This window comes from Poeciliopsis prolifica, unplaced genomic scaffold (assembly GCF_027474105.1).
Source record: "Poeciliopsis prolifica strain line A6 unplaced genomic scaffold, Auburn_PproV2 SCAFFOLD003, whole genome shotgun sequence".
Classification (NCBI taxonomy): Eukaryota; Metazoa; Chordata; class Actinopteri; order Cyprinodontiformes; family Poeciliidae; genus Poeciliopsis; species Poeciliopsis prolifica.
Window position 1 is genome coordinate 9075961 of NW_026562378.1, and position 23208 is coordinate 9099168.

At 40.2% G+C, this 23208-nt stretch overlaps 2 protein-coding genes across 4 annotated transcripts; one reads left to right on the forward strand and one right to left on the reverse strand.

The window, feature by feature from the left end:
- The first annotated feature begins 1539 nt into the window (after nt 1-1539).
- srpk1b (SRSF protein kinase 1b) lies at nt 1540-19130 on the forward strand. 3 transcript variants are annotated; one of them, XM_055022706.1, is made up of 16 exons: nt 1540-1656; nt 2281-2335; nt 9778-9905; nt 10862-10970; nt 11709-11796; nt 12050-12137; nt 12242-12348; nt 12492-12657; nt 13669-13694; nt 13799-14021; nt 14780-15205; nt 15805-15899; nt 16131-16238; nt 16737-16806; nt 17537-17629; nt 17852-19130. In XM_055022706.1, exons 1-16 carry the CDS (start codon nt 1644-1646, stop codon nt 18034-18036), a joined length of 1980 nt encoding a protein of 659 aa, XP_054878681.1. In that variant the 5' UTR covers nt 1540-1643; the 3' UTR covers nt 18037-19130. The 3 variants fall into 3 exon arrangements, with proteins under 3 accessions (XP_054878681.1, XP_054878672.1, XP_054878688.1); XM_055022697.1 differs by lacking the exons at nt 1540-1656; nt 2281-2335 and adding an exon at nt 4044-4230; XM_055022713.1 differs by lacking the exons at nt 1540-1656; nt 2281-2335 and adding an exon at nt 7024-7358.
- A 985-nt stretch (nt 19131-20115) lies between these two features.
- lhfpl5a (LHFPL tetraspan subfamily member 5a) lies at nt 20116-22797 on the reverse strand. Its single transcript, XM_055022745.1, has 3 exons — nt 22248-22797; nt 20661-20897; nt 20116-20207 (listed from the first exon to the last, which is right to left on the reverse strand). The coding sequence occupies exons 1-3, from the start codon at nt 22648-22650 to the stop codon at nt 20197-20199; spliced, it is 651 nt and encodes a 216-aa protein (XP_054878720.1). The 5' UTR covers nt 22651-22797; the 3' UTR covers nt 20116-20196.
- Nucleotides 22798-23208: the final 411 nt, after the last annotated feature.

Sequence of the window (23208 nt, forward strand, 5' to 3'; positions counted from 1 at the left end):
ATATATATATATATATATATATATATATATATATTGTTCCAGGGGTATGAATAGCTTGGAAAGTCACTGTTTACAGCATCCGTCAGACCACTAAAGTGAAGATTTCACTTTCAAAAGCTGGAAAATATTTTCCAGTCAAACCACATTTCTAGTTGTACCACAGTTGCTCTGGCTAAGTCACCCAAATGACGCTGCATATCTTTTTTATATATATGTATATCTCTTTCCAGTCAGTTCATGTTTTTTTTTTTTATTAATTACTTTACCGCATGTTCAATAAAGAAATTGATGTCAGTGATTTATATAGGGCTGATTTTATTACTTTTTTAAAAAGATATTAGGAAGATCACAAGAACCGAAATGTTCATGTAGTAGAATATCCAGCACATGAGTGGATGTTTAGTCACTGGATGCTGAAGGGTGATGCCCATTTCTGTCATTTTTACACATTTACATCAATCAGATTAAGATGTTTCTTCTCCAAGTCCCAATGTCATAAGTTAAACCTGGTTTGCTTGCTTTCCCTGAGATATGTTCATGTATTTTCCTGAGTTCTTCACCTAATGTACCAAGACAGCAAGGCCATGCTTTGTGTAAATATACAACCATCAGCAAATAAAGGCTACTATTTTTCAAAGCTGTTAACAGCGTGCGTTATATTGAGTTGAGGTTTGGTGGCGTAATCTCTTATACAGAGAATTCAGTCATTTTATTTTTCTCCACACCACGTACTTTATAATACATGTCATTAACTGAACAAAGGGACGTTTTTTACATTTAATTTGCATTGTGGCTGAGCACCTTTAAAGGTATTAGATACTAAATGGGTCCGTTTTGGATTCCTCTGCGGTTTGGGCTGACTGATCGCAGCTTCTTTAACATTGCACTCAACTTCTTGGTCTGGCAATTAGAGAAGAATCCTATTTTTAGACATCAATTTCACGCTAGACAAATTGAAATTATAAAATTAACTGTGTGCAAGTGCTATAATATTAATCATTTAATCTGTTTGAGCACAGATAGTCTGCCGTTCCTACTTCCACAAATTGATGCAAAATGAAATTATTTGTAGGTAGTAGATTGATCACTACTGTAGTCTTGGTTTATTTAAAGCAATTAGGTGATTCTGTACATTGAAATGAGTCTGCTGTTTTCCTCAAGCGTTGGAGGAGACCGTGAGGAAATGCTCTGATAGTTTGATAGAAAATAAACTACATTTTTGGTCATTGTTAATCGAAAACGTATGTGACACTCTGCTCCCTTTTATTTTGGTTCTGAGTTCTTTTTTGTAATTTATTTATTTTTTTATTGGCAAAGCAACGTGGGTTCTGAGTTTTGTTTGGGCCTGTTGATGTGAGGCAGATGTGACCACCAATCAAATGTTATTTCACTGGTGACGTTCCAATGGCTCGTTCCATGAGGCGAACTGCCCCCCGAAAATGTCGGGGGGGAAACCAGAGGGACAAAAATTCATATAAAGCTACATTTCAAAAATGTTAAGATTATCCAAAACAATTCACATAGGTAAACGACTCAAGCAAATTACAGTTTCCGAACACAGCGCCCACAGCTCACGCCTCCTTTAAGGTAGAGTCCCGCATTTCCAACAGCCACTGAACGCAGCACTTCACTGGTTGTCCAGCATGGAAAGAAAAGGTAACGTTGCTAACTAAACCAAAATGATTTTTACTTGTTGAACCTGTTACTCAACACACATTAGCATTAGACGCTTACCGCTGATTAGTTACTGCTTAAATAGATTTAGCAGATGTCAAACAAACTACATAACTACCGGCGTAGAGTAAAAGTGTAACCATGCGCTCTGCTGTGTGTTTTCTGTGGTAGCATTATGTTAGCTTTAGCTTCACATGATTATGCAGTTTGTCCCAGTGCATTTTGTTATCGCTGTCTGTGAGAAAACACAAGTTATATTGTGACAAATGCTTAAAAATAATAAATAGGGTCTTTGTGGCGATTAGTGTTTTCACAGCGAAACGTTCGAAGTTGCTGTTAGCTAAATTAACAATACCCACAATGCATCGCTAAGCCAAGGAACCTGCTAACTACATAGTTTCTCATTTGCCGTCATTGTGAATTTTGATACACCTCAGAAAAGTAGCTAATCTTTATTCTTTTGTTTGTTTTTTGTTTTTAAACTGAGATCTGGGGTAACGGCTCGGAAAAAAACGCGGACTCGTGTTATCTCCGTCACACAAACATAACAGCGTGTTTTTGTCTCAGATCTGTTTTCTTGAATGCTTCTTCTTTTTTTTTTTAAAGTTCTCGCGATCCAAGCGAGGAAGAAGAGGACGAAGCCGAGGAAACCTGTCAAAAAGTAACCAGAAAACTTCCTTTTTTGTTTTCAAATCTATTTACACATAATGGGTTTCTTTACTCTGTTCCAAGAGGCAGAGCAGGAAGTTTAGAAAGCGATTCGTGATCACAGCAGACAGGGAAACTCATGTGCGCCAAAAAAATTTGAATATTTTCCAAAAGTGACCCAAATAATCAGTTTATAAAAAGAAACTGCTGTAGATTCATTGCACATACTGTGATATTCTTCAGCAGCGTCTTTCTGTCTGCTTTAATGAGTATGACTCTAATGAATGTAACACTGAATGTTAAATTCTGAAAAATAAAATGAGCATCAACACAGAGGGAGCAGACACTCTGAGTCCCTGTAAAATGGCTTTGTTGACTTTAAGCTTGACTAAAACGCAATGGACTAACACCGATAGATGACATGGCTTCCTACATTATTACTGAAATATCACACCAGACCTCAAACAACTCGGTTGTGGTCTTCTTCCAGATTCTTCAGACTTTGATTTTCCACATGAAATTAAACATTTATTTTAATCTGCACAGAACATTTGGACAACTACACAGCAGTCCAGTGTTTTTCTTTCTCATTAGCCCAGTTAAGGCATCTCTGATGTCTTTAGTTCAGGTGTGGCATAATACGAGGAACAGAACAATGGTAGTTCAGAAGACATTTATGTGTATGTGTGAGAGTGATGGCTTTTAAAATAGACTCTCCCACAAACTCTTGAATGAACTTTGCTTCCTCTCAAAGCTGTTGTTTGTCTTGTCCACTTGTTTTAGCCATACTTTTTCCTTCCACTCAACTTTCCATTTATATCTTTGCATTTAGCCAAACAACTAATTACACCTCATTGTTGAGGGCTTTGAGAGTGTTTGCTGGACCAATTCAGGAGCCTCTTTATGATTGTAGTTTATAGCATAAAAAGTCTGCATCAAAATATTTTTATTGGGTTTTTTGTAATGTCCAAGATGAGGAATTTTAACAATATTCATAAAAATTTTATGGAATGTGTATAATATAGGTGACTTACTTTTCAATTGCATTTAGATTTATTGAAATACGCTGGTACTTGTTGTGCTCCAGGTTAGCTGTTTTTTTGATTATGTTTGGTAACATAGGAGAGTAGATCTAAAGGGGACATAAATATGTATATAGAGAGTACATAGCATGCAGTTATAACAAAGCGTTCAGTTTATTGTTTCATTTTAAAATGCCGCCTCATGTTGTAGGAAACTGTCCAACAACATGCAGTTTTAGAGCTTGTGGAGCGAAAACATCCCATAGCATCCTGCTCTGCTTCTGGACTCAGAATTTTCTCAAACAATATTTCAACATGGGTGTGCTGTGGTGTCGCAGGGGTTAAGCATAACCCACATATGGAGGCCTTAGTTCAATTCCTGGCCTGGTAACCTTTGTCTTCCCTTTCTCTCATTACCTGCTTTCCTGTCAATTAACTATCAAATGAAGGCCACGAGAGCTCATAAAATCTTTAAAAATATATAATAATAAAAACATATTGCAACAGTATTGACTCTCACCACACTACTAACATGTGAAACAGCGATGGGATTGCATTTTTAATTGAAAAGATTTTTTCTGTTATGAATAGCTGGAAGCAGACTAGTCTTATTCAGCCTTGCTCTAAGACTTCTCCTGCTCCCTGCTCATTCCCTCCCACTCGCTCTTTTTGTGCCTTCTGTGGCGAAAGGGACTCAGCAGCAGCCACAGTGCATTCAAAGAGCAGCGGGTGAATAGTGCAGACCTCATCGCAACTCAGGCTGGACATATTTCCTAGTTTTTGGCCTTTCCGGTCAGTGTTGTGTCTTCTCTGTCATGTGGCTCCTGGACTGGATCTTCTCCATCAATACAGCTGTGGTGAAACTTGCCAGTGGGCTGACATGGAAGTGAGTAGCTTTTATGCATGCATTTGGAGGAGAAACCAGTCGAAGAAGTTAAAAATTTCAACTTGTTTTCATGGTTTACGCTGAGCCTGACAGGACTCTAGGATGATGTATCTTTTTCATTCAGGAGCTTTGACAGACGGCTGCAGCCTCACCGATCACCTCATTACCGGCTTATGTATTCTACTTGGTGAGAAAGAACAGGACTGATTGTCTCTCTTGTGGATTTTTGAATCCAGCTTTTCAAAGAGCATATCTGATTTTTGTACTTAATTTTTTTTTTCACATTCGTGACAAATACCTGTTTCTTTAACTTCCCTGCTTCAAATTTTTATCAATGCAGTTTTAGCTCAGTCGGAGACGGAAGAGTACGCCAAGTTTCTACCAGTGCTTTGCTCCGTGTTATGTTTAGCTTTCATGTCTGCCGCTTCTCTCCCAGCACTAGCTGTGTTTTTTTTAATTACATAACCCGTCAACTCTTTTCTCATCTGCAGCCCTCTGCAGCACCAGGACTGTACACTGCAGGTTTTGCAGCAACTCTTTCTTCCCTGCTTGCGGGAGAAATATTAATATGTTTGCACTGATTTTTATTATTATTATTTTAAGGAGTTGAGGGATAAATTCAGGCACTAAACACTGGTTTGTGTTTAACAAAGGGCTGTTGTTTTTATGAACTAAGAAAACCCTCAGCAGAGTTGGGCATCTCTGTTTTGATTGCTCTGGTTCCAGCATGATGCTAGTTGACGTCAACATGGAAATCGATTTGATCCCAATTTTTTAAAGTTTGCATGACGTTGTTTTGAGCCTCCCTCTATTCCTTCAGTGAGGATTGGAGTGCTGAAGGGCAATGCTTTACTACCACCCACATTTAGGCTTTGTGTGCATTGTACCTTCATTCTGCTTGTCAGGCACTTTGTATTGATTTCACTTGAAGGGAGGGGAGTCGGGACAGCAGTGTTTCTGGTGCAGCTCCATCGTCAGGAGCAACGTCTTCTTCTGCACCTTGTTTTGTTTTTTTGACCTACTTCTCTGATGTGAGTGCGGCCGAATGGCTTTGAAAGCAGGAGAAGGCAACACGCTCTCATGTCACATGTTTTCCAGAGTTGTGGTTATGTTGAGAGGTTGTGAGTTAGTTTTGCCTTGTTATCCCTGACTGGGGTTGATGAATCTTATTAGAGGGAGTACAAGTTCAACTTAAAGAAGAACTACTTCCAAGTTTCACACAAGGTAAAACTGAGTCGGTTTGTTTTCATAGCTCACCAATTATTCTGCACTAAATTCACAGAGCAGCCTGAATAAGTTCTGTATTTTAAAAAAAATATAAGTCTTTATAAATGTTTATCCCATAATGATGTTGAGATCCAGTTAGCACATCATTTAGCTCGTGACCTGGCCTTTGCCAGCTTTTTGCATTTTTTATTCTCATTTTTTTCTTTTGCTCACACAAATTGTATTTTGTTTCTCTCTAAACATTCAGGATTTGGTTTACTAAATCAGCTGACAAAAAAATCAGAACCCTTTTAAGACTCTAATTTAAAGACATCAAATGTGCTGTTACTTTGACTATTCCTATTTTTCTGATTGCTGTGACAAAGTCAGAAGTGATGGAAAGCATTAGGCTGCAGCTTGTGCTTGTCTGCTGTTTCTGCAATTCCTCTTTTATTTACTCCCTGCCTGCAGTAGGCTCAGTGTACCAATCACACAAACTGAGATGCAAACAAAGAAATTCATAGTCAGTTCGTTTTAGTGGTTAGGGCTTGAACTTTTAGTTTCGATTAAGTTTTCAGAAAAAGAGAGGTAGTATGGTCAAGGCTAAATGAAGGTAGAGAAAGTATCTGCTATCTACAAAGAGCCTCCGTGTGTGTATAACTGCCTGAAACACACACACAGCGGTCACCAAACTCTTGGCTTCAAGGGAAAATGTTGCTCTTTTCTGCATAAAAATGTTGTTCACTAAGAAAATACATTTTACATCTTTCTTTCTGTTCTTGATAGAGCAGCTTTTGGCGAGACCCAAATAAAATGTATTTAGTTAAAAAAAACAGGATTTTCGGGCTTGAAGTGCTAAAATTTTGGGTTACTGATAAAATGTCAGTGTTTCCATTCTTGCTTGGGAAGAGCAAGTTTGGAAAAAAGCGAAATGAAATATTTCACTTTGTAGTCTTGCATGATTTGAAGGGAGTACATTTATTTAAAGGGCAAAAATTATGTATAAAGAAATTGTTTTTGACTAATTTACTAGTAGTACAATTGTTGATGCCACCAGCTTTTGTTGTTGTTTTTAATAAACATAGGTAAAGATTTTTTACTGATCTATGATGCAGTGGGTCTCTCAAGTAGACTTTTCTCCCCTCAAAATAAGTGTGCAATAAAAAAGTTGCATATCTTCAACTTATTGGGCAACTGTCAAAAAAATTCTTTGAAACTGTGTGCAGTGGCTGACGATTGCGTTTTTCTTGAAAGTACATGTGAGTTGGATTTCTTTTAAGAAATAATTCAAGATATTTGAGGTGACACACAGTCCTGTCACGGTTAGAAAAGCCCACTCTGGGTCTGGATTGGAGAGAAGCTGTGTATTTCTTGCTCATTTAGCTAATAAAGGCCACGGATTGAAGTCGGTGGTGATGGACCGTCTGGGGGCAGAGAAGGACGGTGTTTGGTCAGATCAGGAGGGGGGGCACTGATGTCGCACCTCACCTGCATTGCAGTGTTAGGCTCTTTCCCCCAATCATCTTCCAGCTGTCAGAGAGAGGGGGGCGGGGCCAAAAGCTGACGACAGCCAAGGAGAGATCTCGGTCAGACGGAGCGATGGAGAGGCAGCGACTGTGTTAGAGAGGAGAAAATGAGCGAGAATCGCAGCATGTAGTGGAAGCCTGCAGTTCGGGACTCGGTCTGCAGCTCAGCCTCTCCACATCTCGCCTTCCCACTCTCCTTCTCTCTTCTCTCCCCCTCCTGCTGTCTCATTGGCTTTGCAGTCATCAGCTCACACTGCTTTTGCTGCCTCCTCTCTACTTTTCCACTTCTGAACCACCGTCTCATTTTGCTGTTTGGAGCGAATGGAGTGAGAGGCTTTTTCAGAACCTGATTTTCCTTCTCACTTCTCGTCCCATGGGCATCCGTGCATCTTGCAGGTAGGGGGCTTGTTGTTGTTGTGGCGGGTTGAAGAGCTGTAGCACCCTTCAGGCTTCAGCTGTCAGAAAGAGGAAGGGTACAAGTATCTTCAGTGTTGCAGAAGTCCTTGAAGTACCCTCGTGTGTTGTGTGATTAGGAGGCATTGAACCGTCTCCTCTAAGTGGAAATAACAAATGACAAAGTCTCTAACTTTCATCATACACACCTTGGAAAATCATAATCGTAATGTTTTGGCATCAATTGTCTGAAAGCTGTGATGTAAACATCCAAATTCGCCTGTCTTTGTAGTCTGCACTCCTATTTCTAGGGCACTGGTTTAGAGGGGAATTTTATGTTTTAATAATACCCTACGCCGATGCATTTACTAGAAAATTTCAGAAACTAAAAATAAATTTTTAGTTGTAAGTCTGTAAGAGAAGAGAGGTTATGTTTTATTCAGAACCACCTGTCACGTCAGAGTATCACCATGATTTATCTTTTGCTTCCGTCCTGCAGAGGTGTGCTGTCCTCCAGTGCAAGGACACCGCCCCTCCCACTCCCACTCACTCACTCACTCACTCACTCACTCACTCACTCACTCACTCACTCACTCACTCACTCACTCACTCACTCACTCACTCACTCACTCACTCACTCACTCACTCACTCACTCACTCACTCACTCACTCACTCACTCACTCACTCACTCACTCACTCACTCACTCACTCACTCACTCACTCACAGCGGCTGTAGTTGACATCATGTTCTCTCTTAGGAATTTACTGCAGCAGGAATTTTAAGAAGATATAAGATGTTTGGTGCAAGGTCTAATAATGACGCGTGCTGCTGTGTAGATGCAGGGGTGACACATGGTGGTTGCCATTGCAATAATAGATTCTAAAGTATTAAAACGTGTTGCTGATCTGGTCCCTTAGAGGTAGTTGGATCGTCTGACTTCACTCTGCGACTTAGATTTGAGTCTTGTTCAAACAAAGTCCTCAGACTTGACTTGGACTCTAATGCCTGTAGACTCAATTTACACTCTAGATCAGGACTTGAATCTCCTGAACAATCTTTACTTAATAGGGAGTGAAAGTAAGGCTGATCTTTAACATTTAATTTTACTGGTTGAAGTGTTTTGCTTCTACAAGTGAAAACACTTTGAGTTAGTCAAAAAGACATTTGTGTTGTTTTTTAATTTTCTTCTCAAAAAATAAATTCTACCAAGCCTTACTCTTTATTTGGTAATATATCGCATATCTTGGAAGACTTAGATTTTAAGTGCAGATTTTGTACCATTTAAAAAAAACTCTGATTAGACTGTGACGTCAAGAGAAGAAAATTCTGTCAACTTTGTATGATGCACTAAAGTAAAGGAGTGAATAATTTAAGCAAAGGGATTAAAAGGTGAAATCTACCTCATTAATGTCACAATTAGATGACACAATTAGACAAAGGCCTCTTAAAATGTCACTTGGTCTTTGTGCTTATGTTTGAAGAATGTTTTTTTTTTTTTTATTTCTTCACTGTAAAAAAACTACTTTCTGTGTATCAGGTTACACATTTGTTATTGTCTGTTTCACTTGGAAACAAAGACCCAAATAATCCAAAGAAATTTGGGTTGTGTTCTTGCCTCCCTATTTTTGAAACGTTGTAAAATTAATCCCTATTTTTATGGTGCACAACTCAAACATTTCACTCTGTAAATGACCTTTACAAAACCTTGCCCTACTTTAAACTTTATCAGTCCCATAGAAATATTAAGCTGTATTTTTTTTCTTCAGGATTACTTTAGAACAATAATTGTGAGTGTGTCTAAATGATTCTTTTTTTGCCTGGATCACTAGTATTTACTACTGTTTAGATAATAATTATATAACTGGTGGTAGTGTATGCTGGTCATGAGGCAGATTCTTGGAGTCACTTTGTGATCTGTAACACAGAGCACGGAGGATAAGTTGATTTCCAATGTTGCTCATGTTGTTATACAAAAGATAAAGCTGATTAATTGACGTGGTTTGTGTTACATTACATTACAGTTAATGAAGCTGCAGTGAAGCTCAGTTTTTAACAGAGGAGCAATGTTGTTCTTGGATTATTAAAGTGAGCATTAATTTTCATTAGTCACCAAAGTGTGATTATAGTAAATAATTATTGTTCAGATAAATAAATATTTTTCCTGCTATGATCACTGTAATTTTGGACTGTTTTCCGTGTCTGCCTACATCTTATTGATTTTTGCTGCATATGAGGAAAAAAGTCTGATCTGCTGACTTGCAGATGAACTGTCTTTGTTGAAGTTCTCCTGAGTCTGTTTGACCTGATTTTTGATAAGTGAGCTAATGCTTATTTTAATGCGTCTTGTTGATCTCTCCATCACTGATGGTCCAGACCTCCCAGTACTGTTCTCAGCATGCTGTTTGTTGTCGTCCAATCAGGCCAGAGCCTCATGGTCGCGGCGGGGCGTCTCTGCATGGTCAGGGAGAAGCTTCCCTTCCGGAGCAGGATGAGGAGATCCTGGGCTCCGACGACGACGAACAGGAGGATCCCAACGATTACTGCAGGGGTAGGGTCATCTTTGATCTTCAGGAATCACTTCTGCATCTGCATGATGAAATGGAATAGATTCTGATTTTTCAGAGGAGAATAATTTTGGTCCAGATTGAAATATATATATATTTTTAATGTTTGTGATTGATAAAGCTGCTGGACTGATGAAAGACATTTTTAGTCTTTGTTGACTAAAAATTTAAAAGTTAAGAATTTGCTGATTCTTGCGGAACCATGAAAATCACTTTTCATGATTCTTGACTTTCAAACAAGGGAACAGTCTGTTGTACTTTCTGGTCTAATTATCCATTTTCCTTTGACTCAGACAACAAACTGCCTCCTTAAACGCCCCCTCTCTTCAGCTTTTTGTCCACTTTTTTTATTAGTTCTGAGCTGTTGGTTTACTTGGCCAGAACTGTAGGAAAATGACATAAGCTGCAGAAAGGGAAGTGTTTTTGCCCACACCAAGTCACACATCATGGCTCCTACACTGTCTGGAATTTGATTTCAATCTCGTCTTTGTCCTTTCTCGGCTCCTCAAACAAACATCTAAAGTTTATGAGCCTTTCTCTTTCCTTTTGTTCTTCTGCCAAAAGTCACTTCTTCTTTCCAGTCTTTCTTTTTTCTCTCACTAATTTCCATTTTTCCTTCTGTTGTCCCATCCACGTTTCTGGCCCCATTACATTCATTTGGTACCTGCCTCTGTCCCTTCCTTGTGTCCCACATCCTTTCTTTATGTCGTTCTCTTCATCCTTCCTTTAATGTCGTTTCTGATTTTCTTCCAGCTCCCATAATTGGAGCCTTCCCAATTCAGAGGTTTTATTCATAAAATCCCACTAAACCTGATTTTAAAATGGATTCTAGTTGTTTTAATCCAAATAGAAGTTAAACACACTACTCCTGATCTTACTGCACATGGAAACCACAACATAATTTCACTCGGTCTTCCATTTTGCGAATGCATTTGTTCAGGTGGATATCATCATGTGAAGATTGGCGACCTGTTCAATGGAAGATACCATGTGATCCGTAAGCTGGGGTGGGGCCACTTCTCCACTGTGTGGCTGGCCTGGGACATCCAGTAAGTCTGCTCATCAGTTTAAGAGAACTTAAACTGATTCAGGATTCATTTTTGAGCAGTTGTCTTAAATTCACACACAAAGAAAAAATAGAATATTATAAAAATTAGAGTATTAGACAAAACTGTAAAACTGTGTCACAGAAACTAGAAGCTGCAGTGGCTGCCTGTTCTGTTTCTCAGAAACTGGAGCTACAGATCTAGAAATGGCGCTGCACCCAAGCTGAGAATGTTTTAATTGCAAGTGGAAGAACCAGTTGGAATGACTAATTGCTGTTAAGACGGATATGATTTTTTTAATTTTTTAAAAATGTTTGTAATAGATAAAACTGCTGGACTGCTTTCATCAGGAAGTATGTTTTTTGTGTCTAAGGAAACTTTGTCATACTGTAAGTCGAAGTACTCCAATACTGTGTGCTTGTAAGTTAATGACATACTGTACAAACCATCAGAAGTGCTAATAAATAATATATACCTGCAACTTTCTGCTTTGTATGGGTAGAAGCCATATTGTACTTTGAACTCTGGGTGGCTCAGAGGCGTCCAATTTTCTACGTCAGAAACAGGTTTTTTGGGGGGGTTGTTTGCAGCCTGAAAATTTGACCCAACTGCAATATTGTCCTATTAGTTTCCACTTCATTTTAGCTATAGGTGTCACTTTATTATGACACTTAATTTTTTTGATATATTGATCCATATTTCTCAAGTATTGTATTTTTATTTTATTGTTTTTTTTCTCAGGGAGAAGCGATTTGTGGCCATGAAGGTTGTAAAAAGTGCTGAACATTACACAGAGACCGCGCTGGATGAAATCAAACTGCTGAAATCTGTAAGGAACAGAGATGCAGTATACACTTTATTCTGTTTTAGTTTAATTTAACTTAATGTGACTTGTTTTTTAAACCATAAATTTATGTATGCTATTATTTATTTGAACTATTTAATGTGATTAAAAAAAGTGAGATGCATATTCTTACATACAGTACATGTGAACATTTAGAGAAAATGTATACATCCAACCTAATATTATCACTTATGCTCTACTTTGTGACGTTCCCACATGCCTCATTGATGTTTTCCAGGTGAGAAACACGGATCCCAAAGATCCCAACAGAGAGAAAGTGGTGCAGCTGCTAGATGACTTCAAGATTTCTGGGATGAATGGAACTCGTATCCTCCACTTGATTATGAATCTGTCACTGGTTGTTACAGAAAATTAAAGGCTGCAGATTTTTAATCATTTTATACAGAGGTTTCCTTGACTTGGATCTCAGATGTGTGTATGGTGTTTGAGGTCCTGGGCTACCACCTTCTGAAGTGGATTATCAAATCAAATTATCAAGGCCTGCCCCAGCCTTGTGTGAAAAGCATCATACGACAGGTAGAGAATTGCAACGCTCAAAATGTGGTTGAGCAAATCTGGAAGTAAACATTCACACATATCACACCAGGCTTATTCCCCTGAGCTACATTTGAACACATTTTATCCAGAAAACACTTCATTTTCATCCGACTCTTCTGCAGGTTTTGCAGGGCCTGGACTACCTCCACACCAAGTGTAAAATCATTCATACAGACATCAAGCCTGAAAACATTCTGCTGACTGTCAATGAGCCCTACATTAAGAAAATGGCTGCCGAGGCGACGCAGTGGCAGAAGTCTGGTGCTCCACCTCCATCCGGATCTGCAGGTAACCATTTCTTATGTTTCATACTTTAACAAAAATGTGGACCCATTGACTTACGAATGAGGAGGAGCTTTAATTCAAAACTTTAGCTAATAACGCGTTTCAGTCAATCAGTATGTACAGCACCTTTCAGCAACAAGGCATTTCAAAGTGCTTTACATCATAAAAACACAAAGTCACACAGTCATCAATATTACATTTTTCACATCAGATTATTGATTAGTATTTCAATAGCAACTCTAAATAGGTGGGTTTTTAGTCTAGATTTAAAACCCAGAAAGTTGCAAAGCGCAGGTGTTTCAGCTGTTTTGCAGTTTTCTGGAAGTTTGTTCCAGATTTGTGGTGCATAAAAGCTGAATGCTGCTTCTCCTCGTTTGATTCTGGTTCTGGAGATGCGTAGCAGATCAGAACCAGAAGATCAGAGAGGTCTGGGCGGTTGATACAACATCAGCAGATCTTTAATGTATTGTGCTGTCAAGCCGTTCAGTGATTTATCAATTGACAACAGTATCTTAAAGTCTATTTCCTGAGCTACAGGGAGCCAGTGGAGGGACTTTAAAACTGATGTGATGTGCTCTAACTTCCTGGTTTTAGCGATGTTGCAGTAATCGATGCAACAAATAATCTTTTTCTTTTTTTAGATCCTTAGAATATGGATTGGTACATGTATTTGCAGTGCATTATCTAAAGTTTTCACACCCCTTAAATGATTATTTTTTTGTTTTACACAATCCAACCACAAACTTCAATTTATTTTAATGGGATTTCATGCCTCAGTGCAGAAGTCCCTATGTCCAGACAGTGGAACTAGTGACAGACCAGCACAGTGCTGAGCACCGTCTCACTATGAGTCACCACTGGATTGGTTGCCGCTGTCATCCACTCACTCAGAGAAGTTTATGAGACTATTAGCAAAACCCAGCCACCATAACAAAATACTAACTATAGAGCGGCTATGAATGTGCTGCGCATCACTCAACATAATTTCCTTTTAATGTTTCCCTTCTCCTGCAGTGAGTACAGCGCCAGCACCCAAAACGGTAAGTTCGCGGCCTTTTATCGCGTTCATATGTTGTGATGTGACAATTTCTCAGAACATGGGGAGTTTAATGTGACTGGAGTACTGCGTGTTCTCCATTCGTAGATGGCCAAAATGTCAAAGAATAAGAAAAAGAAGATGAAGAAAAAGCAGAAGAAACAAGCAGAGCTCTTGGAGAAGAGGATTCAGGAGATGGAAGGCGGTGATATGCCTGATGCTCCAGAGGAAGATGATGACGATGATGAGACGGCGACTAATGAAGATACGTCCTCAGCTACTGTTCCTGTCTCTTCGACACTGCAAGACATTGCTAACCACACAAGCACAGGTGATTAATGGATTTGAGTCTTTGCACTTCCCGAGTATTCCTCATTCCATCTTCATCATTTCTTCCAGTGGAAGAAGTGTGGCAAATATTTATGATTTCAGACTCTTTCTGTCCACTGTTGGAACGAAGAGAGTTTGTTTGGTAAAGAGCAATGTTTTGCTCTTTACCATGGGTTCCATAGCAAACCCATGGAACCCATGGTGAAAATTAAATCTTCACCTGCCTGAAGGATGAGCTCCTGTTAATTCCCCAGGCAAAGAAAAACTCTGTAAACTGGTAAAATACAGGACAAAAACAACGTTGTCTTCTATTTCAGCTGAAACGTGTACAGTGTCTCTATGACCTCGTCTAAATCCTTATTTTGACTGAACAGATGCTCCTAAATTTTTGAATGTGGAGAAAAAATGTTTGAAGATGACAAAAAGTCCAGCTGTATGCCCTGCGTAGTAAACTTGTGCTGTTTTTTTTTGTTTTGTTTTTTCGTTTAAGTTATCTTGAATCAGAGTGGCTGTGAACATCAATCCCCAAATTCTTTTGTTTGGACTTTGACTAGACCATTTTAACCACGCCATTGTAATTCCGCCTGCATGTGTAAGGCCAGATGAACTTTGACACCATTGTCAAGTCTTTTGCAGCCCAATAATTAGTTTTTTCAACCTTCATATTTCATCAAAGGGATTCTGGATGAAGAACTGTGTTATTAAAAGTCTTATTTAATAAAATAAAACCTTTTTTTTTTTTTTTTTTTTTTGCGGCAGACTCCACTCCCGACGAGCATCCTCCTCTCACGCCTCAGCTAGGTCATCAGAAAGCGGGCGCAACGGAGGAGAACCAAATGGAGAACCAAATGGAGATCAACTGCAACGGCCATTCCTCCTCACCGGAAAACAAGGACAGTTCAGAAAAACAAGGGACCAAGGAGTCTGCGGAAGAGCAGGAGGACCAACAGAATGCCAACCAACCAGAAAACAATGCAGAGACTCCAGACTCTATAAGTAACAAAGAGGAGCATGAAACCTGTGATGCCTCACCCGCAGAGGCTGATCCCGCCTTGGAGCCTCTCCCTGGATCCCTCAGCACCGACGTCGCCGTAGAGCCAAACGAAAGACAGGAGAAAAAGATGGAGGACATGGAGACTCAAGGGGAGAACAAAAAGGAGTGTGAGGAAGAGGACGGCCAGAGTGGTTAGTTGCAGAGCAGATATTGGTTTTCCCTTTTGGCCTACTTTACTACACTTTCAAGATTTGACAAAATTCATCTTGCTCATGCTGTTTCTCTACAGAAACAGCTGAATTTTATTGGAAAAATATTCACTGTTTAAAACAAGCCTGGAATGAATTCCAGGAATATGAAGAAAATGTTAAATGAATATGCTGTATTATTTTTCTTTAAAGACGAAACAAGACGACATCACATAATTAATGTAGATGTAAACCAGACTGTAGTTTGATGTAAATGTAATGTAGTTTAACCACAGTGAAGCTGTGCTTCATGGTGATTGGAATCGGCTTGCTGACGCTCTAAACTGTGTGGGTTGAATCCAGTCAGACTGCTGCATTATGAATGTGTTATTTTCTAGTCTTCACACATTAAGTCAAATCCTCCAATGTAACTTCAACTTTCTTATGAACGCCCACTGCAAACACTTTGCAGCAAAAGTTTCCTCTGAGTTCTAGTCCGTAAAATTCCTGGACATGTTTTTATGTAATCTGTGGTGATGGAGAGGACTCGGTGCCAGTCTCTCATCTGTTTTTGTCTGATTTCTGACTCCGCTCTGTGACAGGCTCAGCAGGCAGTTTGTTAGTAAACCCCCTGGATCCTCTTAACGCCGACAAGCTGCAGGTCAAGATCGCTGACCTTGGCAATGCCTGCTGGGTGGTGAGTAAAAATATGCATCAGAAACAAGGCAGCTTCTTGTAGGTGTTATCGGGCGGGGCCTCTGTGGGTCAGTCTTGACAGAAATTGAGCCATTCTTTAAATGTAACTCAACATGCTTTCTGTTGATTATAAGCGTTTTGAGTCTTTTCTTTTTTTTTTTTTTTATCTTGTAGCTCATCATGTTCGTTTTGGAATCTGAATTTTACTGAGATGTCAGCATTGTTTTTGCAGCACAAACATTTTACAGACGACATCCAGACACGGCAATACCGTTCGCTGGAGGTTCTGATCGGAGCTGGCTACAGCACTCCAGCAGACATCTGGAGCACCGCCTGCATGGTAAAACACAAACACAGGACCGCTGCATGGGCAGTGCAATGAAAGCCAGATACGTTCTCTTTAGGTTCCAGCAACCTGTCAGTAGAGAAACGCTGCTGCCTTTAAAGTAAATTCTCCAGCTTTGACTTTTATTGTTTATATTATATACTTGAACCCAGAGAACACAGGAAGTAATGCATTAATTTGTGATGTCTGAAAATATTGACTTGAAATAGTCGAATATTACAATAAATGCTTAGGTTCCATTGATTCCATTGGAAATATTAGAGGTGTAAATAATGATTTTTATCCAGAATTATTTTTATGGGATTTTATTCATCCTTTCATAGTTGTAGCTACATATACATCTGTAACTGTTTTCATTGTTGAATGTAATAATTAGGCGTCTTTTCGCAGGAAACTTTCAGGTATATAAAGTTTTCAGAGGGAGAAACACAAAAACTGGTATAGCTGTAATTAAACCCTCCTTAATTCTGCATGTATGTTTTGTTTTGTCAGGCCTTCGAACTTGCTACTGGAGATTATCTGTTTGAGCCGCACTCTGGAGAGGACTACTCTAGAGATGAAGGTTGGTCAGAAAACAGGAGTGCCTTTACAAATGTGTCAGAACTGGATTCAATTTGGGATCTGAAGTATATAAAACCTAAAATTGTTAAGAGTTGTGACTAGACGGAAACATTAAATCGAAAATATTTATGTGATTGACATATGTGTGTGTGTGCTTGTAAAGGGAAAACAAGATGTTGGTTTTCAGTATTTATAGCAAAAATCTCAAATGTAAAGATTCAAATTTGCTCAAACATCACCTGAAAGATCCATAGATCTCTAAGGCTGTCACGGATCAGCAATTTTCATTCACACAGCAGAAGTTATTTTAAATAGTGACTTGTCTTGAGTGAATGAAAGCTAGGATAAATTATATTTATAGATCAAATTTGACCTTTTTCAGTCAGGACTGGTTAAATTTTCCTATATACATATTTTTTCTTTCCACCAAATAACAATCAGGCCCAGATTAATCCGATTGGGTTTCTCTTCTTGGTGTTGTGGTTCTGCTTCTATAGCATCTTTTTCTGTTTGAAACCATGTTTTGTATTTTGTTTCTTTACTTTCAATTGTTCTATTTTGTCTCGATCACTTGAAAAAAAAAATCCCTTAAAATACATTTAAGTTTGTGGTTGTCGGAAAATGTGGAGGGAGAAAAATGTTGAAGGGTTGCAATCGCCTTTGGTGGATCTTCATGTTTGATTCTTGTCACCTGTACTCACCGTGCGTTTCCGCGTCTCTGCTCCCTGCAGATCACATAGCGCTCATCATTGAACTGCTTGGCAAGGTTCCTCGGAAGCTGATCGTGGCAGGCAAATACTCCAAGGAGTTTTTCACCAAGAAAGGTAAACACACTTGCCAGCTGTCTGCTGGAGAAGCTGCTTCCCCTTTCACTTTGAAACATCCTCAGGTATTTGGAGAGGAGATGCTATTTCAGGGCTAAGCATGTGACTCCTCAAAGGGAGCAGCCATCTGCTTCGCTCAGGACAGAACCTGCAGAAACTAAATGAAGTTGAGCTCTGTGAAGGTCCACCGAGACTGAATCTTATGACACGTGTTTCTCCCAGGCGACCTGCGACACATCACCAAGCTGAAGCCGTGGGGCCTGTTCGACGTCCTGGTGGAGAAGTACGAGTGGCCCAAGGAGGAGGCCCACTCTTTCAGCAGCTTCCTGCTGCCCATGCTGGACCTGGTGCCTGAACGGAGGGCCACGGCGGCCCAGTGCCTCTCGCATCCGTGGCTCTCCTCCTAAAGCCTGTACGCCACCGCCATTTTTATATTTCGTGAAAGAACCCAGCCAGCAAATTCATTCATGTCTGCGAGCTGGACCCTCATGGTGCCAGTACATCCAAACGACAGAGAGGAAAGCAGTCGAGGCTCTGTCACTAATTGTTCAGTAACGCCCTACAATTGTACTTTGAATAAATTGGCATTTATTTTTTTATTTTTTTTGAGTGCAGGTGTATCGCTGGTGCCCATTTTTTTCTGTTCAAGAACTGAAATTTGCACTTTTCTGACACAAACAGAAGTGAAAGAAGCTTTGTGAAACAGTAATCCACTGGGTGTTGTACAGCTGAGCCAAATCTTCGCCAGTCATCATGTGCCAGCTTTTACACTTTTTGGCCTCGCTTTGTTCAGTTTGTTCCTGCACAGTGCTTATCAGATTAAAAAGTAACCAGTGATTTTTAAGAACAGTCTTAAGATTTATCATCACCAACAGCAAAAAGAAGAACAAAATTGTTTATTTTGGTTTTTTTTTACATTCTTCCACAAACACTTCCACAGAATAAGACATTTAACAGTGCGCATCAATGACAGTTGTCCAAAAATACACTGACAACTAGGCTTTTTTTTTGTTTGTTTGTTTTCTTGCAATATTGTCAAGGTTCTACATTACTTTACATTTTTTCAGCACTTGAGGGTGAAACTGGTGTTTTTTTTCCTTCTGGGTGGACAGCTCTGCAGACGGTTTATAAACACTGGCATACTTGGAGTCCAGCCACACATGGATAAGCAACCAGCGCTCAGTACGGCGTACCAAAGAGTTTGGCTTGACGCAGGTTCTGAACGAGACACTGAGTAGCAAAGGAGATTATCCGAAGGGCTTAAAAACTTTCTCATTCTGTGTGATCAGGCAATAAATTTAGCTTCTACTGTGCAAGACTCCTCCCCTCCCCCCATGAATGTGCTGGTTTAACAAAAGATTGTACTAATTGCAGATATTATTTTATTGCTTTGACTTTCTTCACAGTTGTCATATGTTTTAATGATGCAAGTTTCTTATGTCCATGTCTTCCGTCTTTATTTCTTCCTGTAGAATATAAGAATAAACACTTTTCCAAATTAGTTTGCCTGGTGAGCTGAAGGTTTTTAGTAACTCCTTACAAAAAAATCAATTCACTCACAACAAACGTGAATGTATTTTGAAGTGTTTAATGTGATAGCCCAACAAATAGGAGTAGTAGAATAACATATTGTTGAAAGAATATGACAGACATTTTCCTACATTTTTATAAATATCAGTCAGATTATTTTGGTATGTATTTATGCTGCCAATATTACATCCCTACCAGTTTTGGACATCTAAAACTTTTTTCCTTCTAATAATTTTTCCCCACCTGAGCTGTGGATCTGTAAAGCTCCTCCAGAGGTACCGTGTAAACATATCGGAGAGTCTTGTATAATTTTCCTTCCACTTCACATTTATTTGTGACTTTGGCTTGTGCTATTTAAGAAAAAAAATACATTGAGATTTGTGCCTGATGCATGACAAAATGTGAACAAATTCAGAAACTCCTCCAATAAAACAAATCTTAATCATATAAAGGTTGAAAAATTAAAAACAGTATTTAGAAATTCAATTAAAATAATTCATAATCTTTTGGGATTTAGGTTTAACTTTATTTGACCAAAATCTTCTCACTAGAAGAAACACTTAGAAATGTTGGGAAATTTGTGTTTCCACAAATTCTGTTTGTGACTTGGATATGATTTTATTTTTATTTATTTTTTCTCTAATCTGTAGAGCACTAAAGCTTCGATTGACAACAAGCAGGTCTTCTGTCTTCAAAGAGAAATCCTCAAAATCTCTGAAATCGGCCATAAATTTTGACCAGCGATTGTAAGAACGGTTTGATCAGTTTGATGTCATTAAATATTTATAGTGGACAGTCGATTGCATTGTCTGGTTAAACTTCAGAGAGATTTTGACCTAATTTTCTGTCAAAAGTAAACTTCTTGCTTGAAGTCCATGATACCATAGCAGGTCTATATTGAAGCCAGAGGTCAGAGGAACACCTTCGCTCTGTCAGAGTCGTTTCTGGAAGGACTTGAAGGATTTTCGCCGGTAAACTCCTGGGGGTTTATGTCAGTGTCGAGTTGGTTGCATTTCCTCATTGTGTTCACCATGGATCTATGCATTATCTGTCAAAAGAGGTAAAAGGTCAAATTAGTCGAATCAGATGTTTGCACTTAGTAGATGAGTGAGAAGTTTTAACATTTATAGTTGGCAAAGCATAGTAAAGCCCTGTGCATCCTTACTGCATTTGTCTTTCTTTGCTCAAAGAATAATTTGCACTGCACATATCCAGATAGATGGGCCCAGTGTGGATGTTTTTGAAAGCTCTCTGATTGGAGTGTAAATTTGTTTTACAATTATACTCAGTCTGATTCTGCTCTACACATATACCGATGTCATCTTAATTGGACCACTCTCTCTGTGTCTCTTTTTTTCAGTGTGAAGGGTAAAAGTATTTTTGCAACCACCTCAACCATTTCAAGTCACGCCTCCTTGGGCTCTGTCCGTCCACTTCCTGTCCCTTCACGAATGTTAAAACCCCCCACTCCTCTTTTCTCGCCATCCTTTGATCCTCTTACCCTTCCCCTCAACCTGGAAGTCCTCGGGCAGCAGCTTGTCCTGCCTGCTGCCGAGGCTGAAGGCCAGAAAGGACAGGATGAGTGAGTCCATGATGCTGATGATGGCCAGGATGTAGGCCCAGCGCACCGTGCAGTTTCCCAGGGTGTATTTGTCAGTGCGCTGGCCGCACATGCGCTTCACTTCCTCCGAGTCCCAGCCGTCGGGATAGATCATGCAGCCGATCACCATGCACGTACCTGGACAGGTGGGAGACACGCAAAGCGGTGAGGCGGCGATTTTTGAAGCTCAGCGGAACTTGCGTCCGTTTGTTGATTGAGGCTTTGAGAAAAGGCCCCTGGCTTGCAGAAGGATTCTTGGAACAATGAGGTTTTGAAGCCTGGATCAACCAACAGGAAGATGCACAATTTGGAGTTTGTGGAAAGACTGAAAGAACATCGACATGTCGAGAATACAAACCATTTCCTTCAGCTACAAGTGAAGCAGATCACCAGAGAAATAAAACTTACGCACACCCTCAATATCGAGTTGCTAAGCAACGTCGAAGCGCAGAAAGACGCAGCTGTTCATCCATTATTAACTCCGCATTAATCTCACTTTAACGTGACGTGAAACTCGATTCTCTGACGTCTCGGATGTGAACGTCCCGATGCCTGCAAACACTTTAATCCTCACAGAAACAGCTCGGCTGAAGAGTTTCCTCTAAACAACACAATTTATTGAAAATATTTCAACTAGAAAAAAAATGAAGTTAAATCAGAAGTTTTGTTATAGGCCAGTCTGCGATTAATTTAGAAATGTTTAATACTGAAAAATAAATAGAAATAAATACTTCATAGCATCTGTGCTGACCTTTCCCCAACAGCAACTTTAATGTTGCTCCATTGTTGCTGTGTGTTTTTTTTTTTTTTTAAGAAAACTTTAAAAAGTTTCAAACTGACCACACACCTCTTTCTATAACCTCCTGGAGACAGAGACAGTAAGCGGCCAGGACGCACGGTGCGCACAGACGCGCTGTAGACAGCAGGTGTGTGTCGGGATGAAAAGCGAGAGTAAAGCGTGTAACAGCGCACCTCCGGTTTCCATCTCATTACTCGCTTCACTGCAGGCTCGTCCTTTCACTCGCAGGCTCGTGTTTCTCTGCTGCCTCTCGGTGTTTCTGCAGAGGCTGAACTGCGCCTGAGGCACATGCTCTCATTTACCTGCATGTTTTCATGCCGAAAGCGACTCATTGAACAGAAACTGCATCATCAAAAAATGATGATACTTTCATAGTAACAAAAAAATTCATAAAGAAATGAAATTTAAAAAAAATAACAACAAAAACGTGATTTAGTGTAGGCTGTATTTTCTAATGAGGCAACGATTTCACTTTCTGGATGCGCAAAGGCAAACCCAGACAAAAGTGCAGCTGCAATTACAGCTAAAAACTTTTCTCCACAAGAAGGCAACAATTTGATACCTCCACCTTAAGAAATGAGGGTTAGCTTTGTGTGGTGAATATACCCGCCTAGCTCTAAGTACACATCCCTCCATCTGTTCAACACGTCAACCGCTTGAAAGAGGAAAAACTCTGATCCAACTCTCACTGGAGGCCAGCTGCGTCCAGGCGCAGATCTTGTAGACGCTCCCGGCGTTGCAGAAGAAGAAGAGACTGAAGCAGACGATGCTCCCCACGATCAGCAGCATGGAGATGCCCACGAAGAACATGGCCGTCTTGAAGGCCCCGGACGGGATGGAGCCGAAGTCCAGCGCGCTGCCTTTGCAGGTGAGCTCCGAGGTGAGTGCGTTGCCGATGCAGTAGTGAAACAGGCCGAAGTAGCCCGCCTGCGGCGTGTTCACGCTGTCCCCGATCCAGTAGGGCTGGATGAACACCACCACCATGATGACGGCGAAGGTGACGGTGAACACCTGCCACATGACGCCCATGGCCCGGGCGTTGCGCACGTAGTTGGTGTGGTAGATCTTGGCCGCTTCTTGAGCAGGAAGCATCCCGAGAGGCAGCTGGTAAAAGTTAATGTCCTTATCTTCAGTTGAGTCTAATTCCCCACTTCAGATGACTCTCTGGAGGACATCAGAGGCCTCTCGTCTTGCGTCACGAAGATTCAACACCACGGACAGCTCCCCGGTGCTGAACGCCACGAGGTTCTCTGAGTCATCTGCCCAGCGGACGGGCTGCAGTCGCAGTGGCTTTATCCCCGAGCCTCAGGCTGTGGGCTTCACATGATCAATCATTAATTGTTAAACGATCCGCTGAAGGGTGAGACACACATCCAGCACCACCAGCCGCCTTACACAGCTTTACTGCAATGAACTTTATTTAAATAAAGGAAGGTGCGACTCAGACATCAGTGTCAACATTTGCGTGGCGCGTTTGGCGCGCCGTGCCACCAAAAGCGAATCCCCGTCTGTTCCTTGACACGTTGCGAAAAATTTGATACAATACAACAATAAAATAAGACAGAAAACACAACACCATCAGTTGGTTTCTAATCACAATACACAAACACACACGCGCGCGCACGCACGCATTCATGCGGTTAATGTGTA

Excerpts from the sequence above, each read along its gene's own strand:
- srpk1b (XM_055022697.1), top strand. The coding sequence starts at position 4,160 with ATGTGGCTCCTGGACTGGATCTTCTCCATCAATACAGCTGTGGTGAAA. Across the intron at positions 12,658-13,668 it reads ACCTCCATCCGGATCTGCAG|TGAGTACAGCGCCAGCACCC; the intron begins GTAACCATTTCT and ends CTTCTCCTGCAG. Across the intron at positions 15,206-15,804 it reads GGAAGAGGACGGCCAGAGTG|GCTCAGCAGGCAGTTTGTTA; the intron begins GTTAGTTGCAGA and ends GCTCTGTGACAG.
- lhfpl5a (XM_055022745.1), bottom strand. The coding sequence starts at position 22,650 with ATGCTTCCTGCTCAAGAAGCGGCCAAGATCTACCACACCAACTACGTG. Across the intron at positions 20,898-22,247 it reads CTGGACGCAGCTGGCCTCCA|GTACGTGCATGGTGATCGGC; the intron begins GTGAGAGTTGGA and ends CCACCTGTCCAG.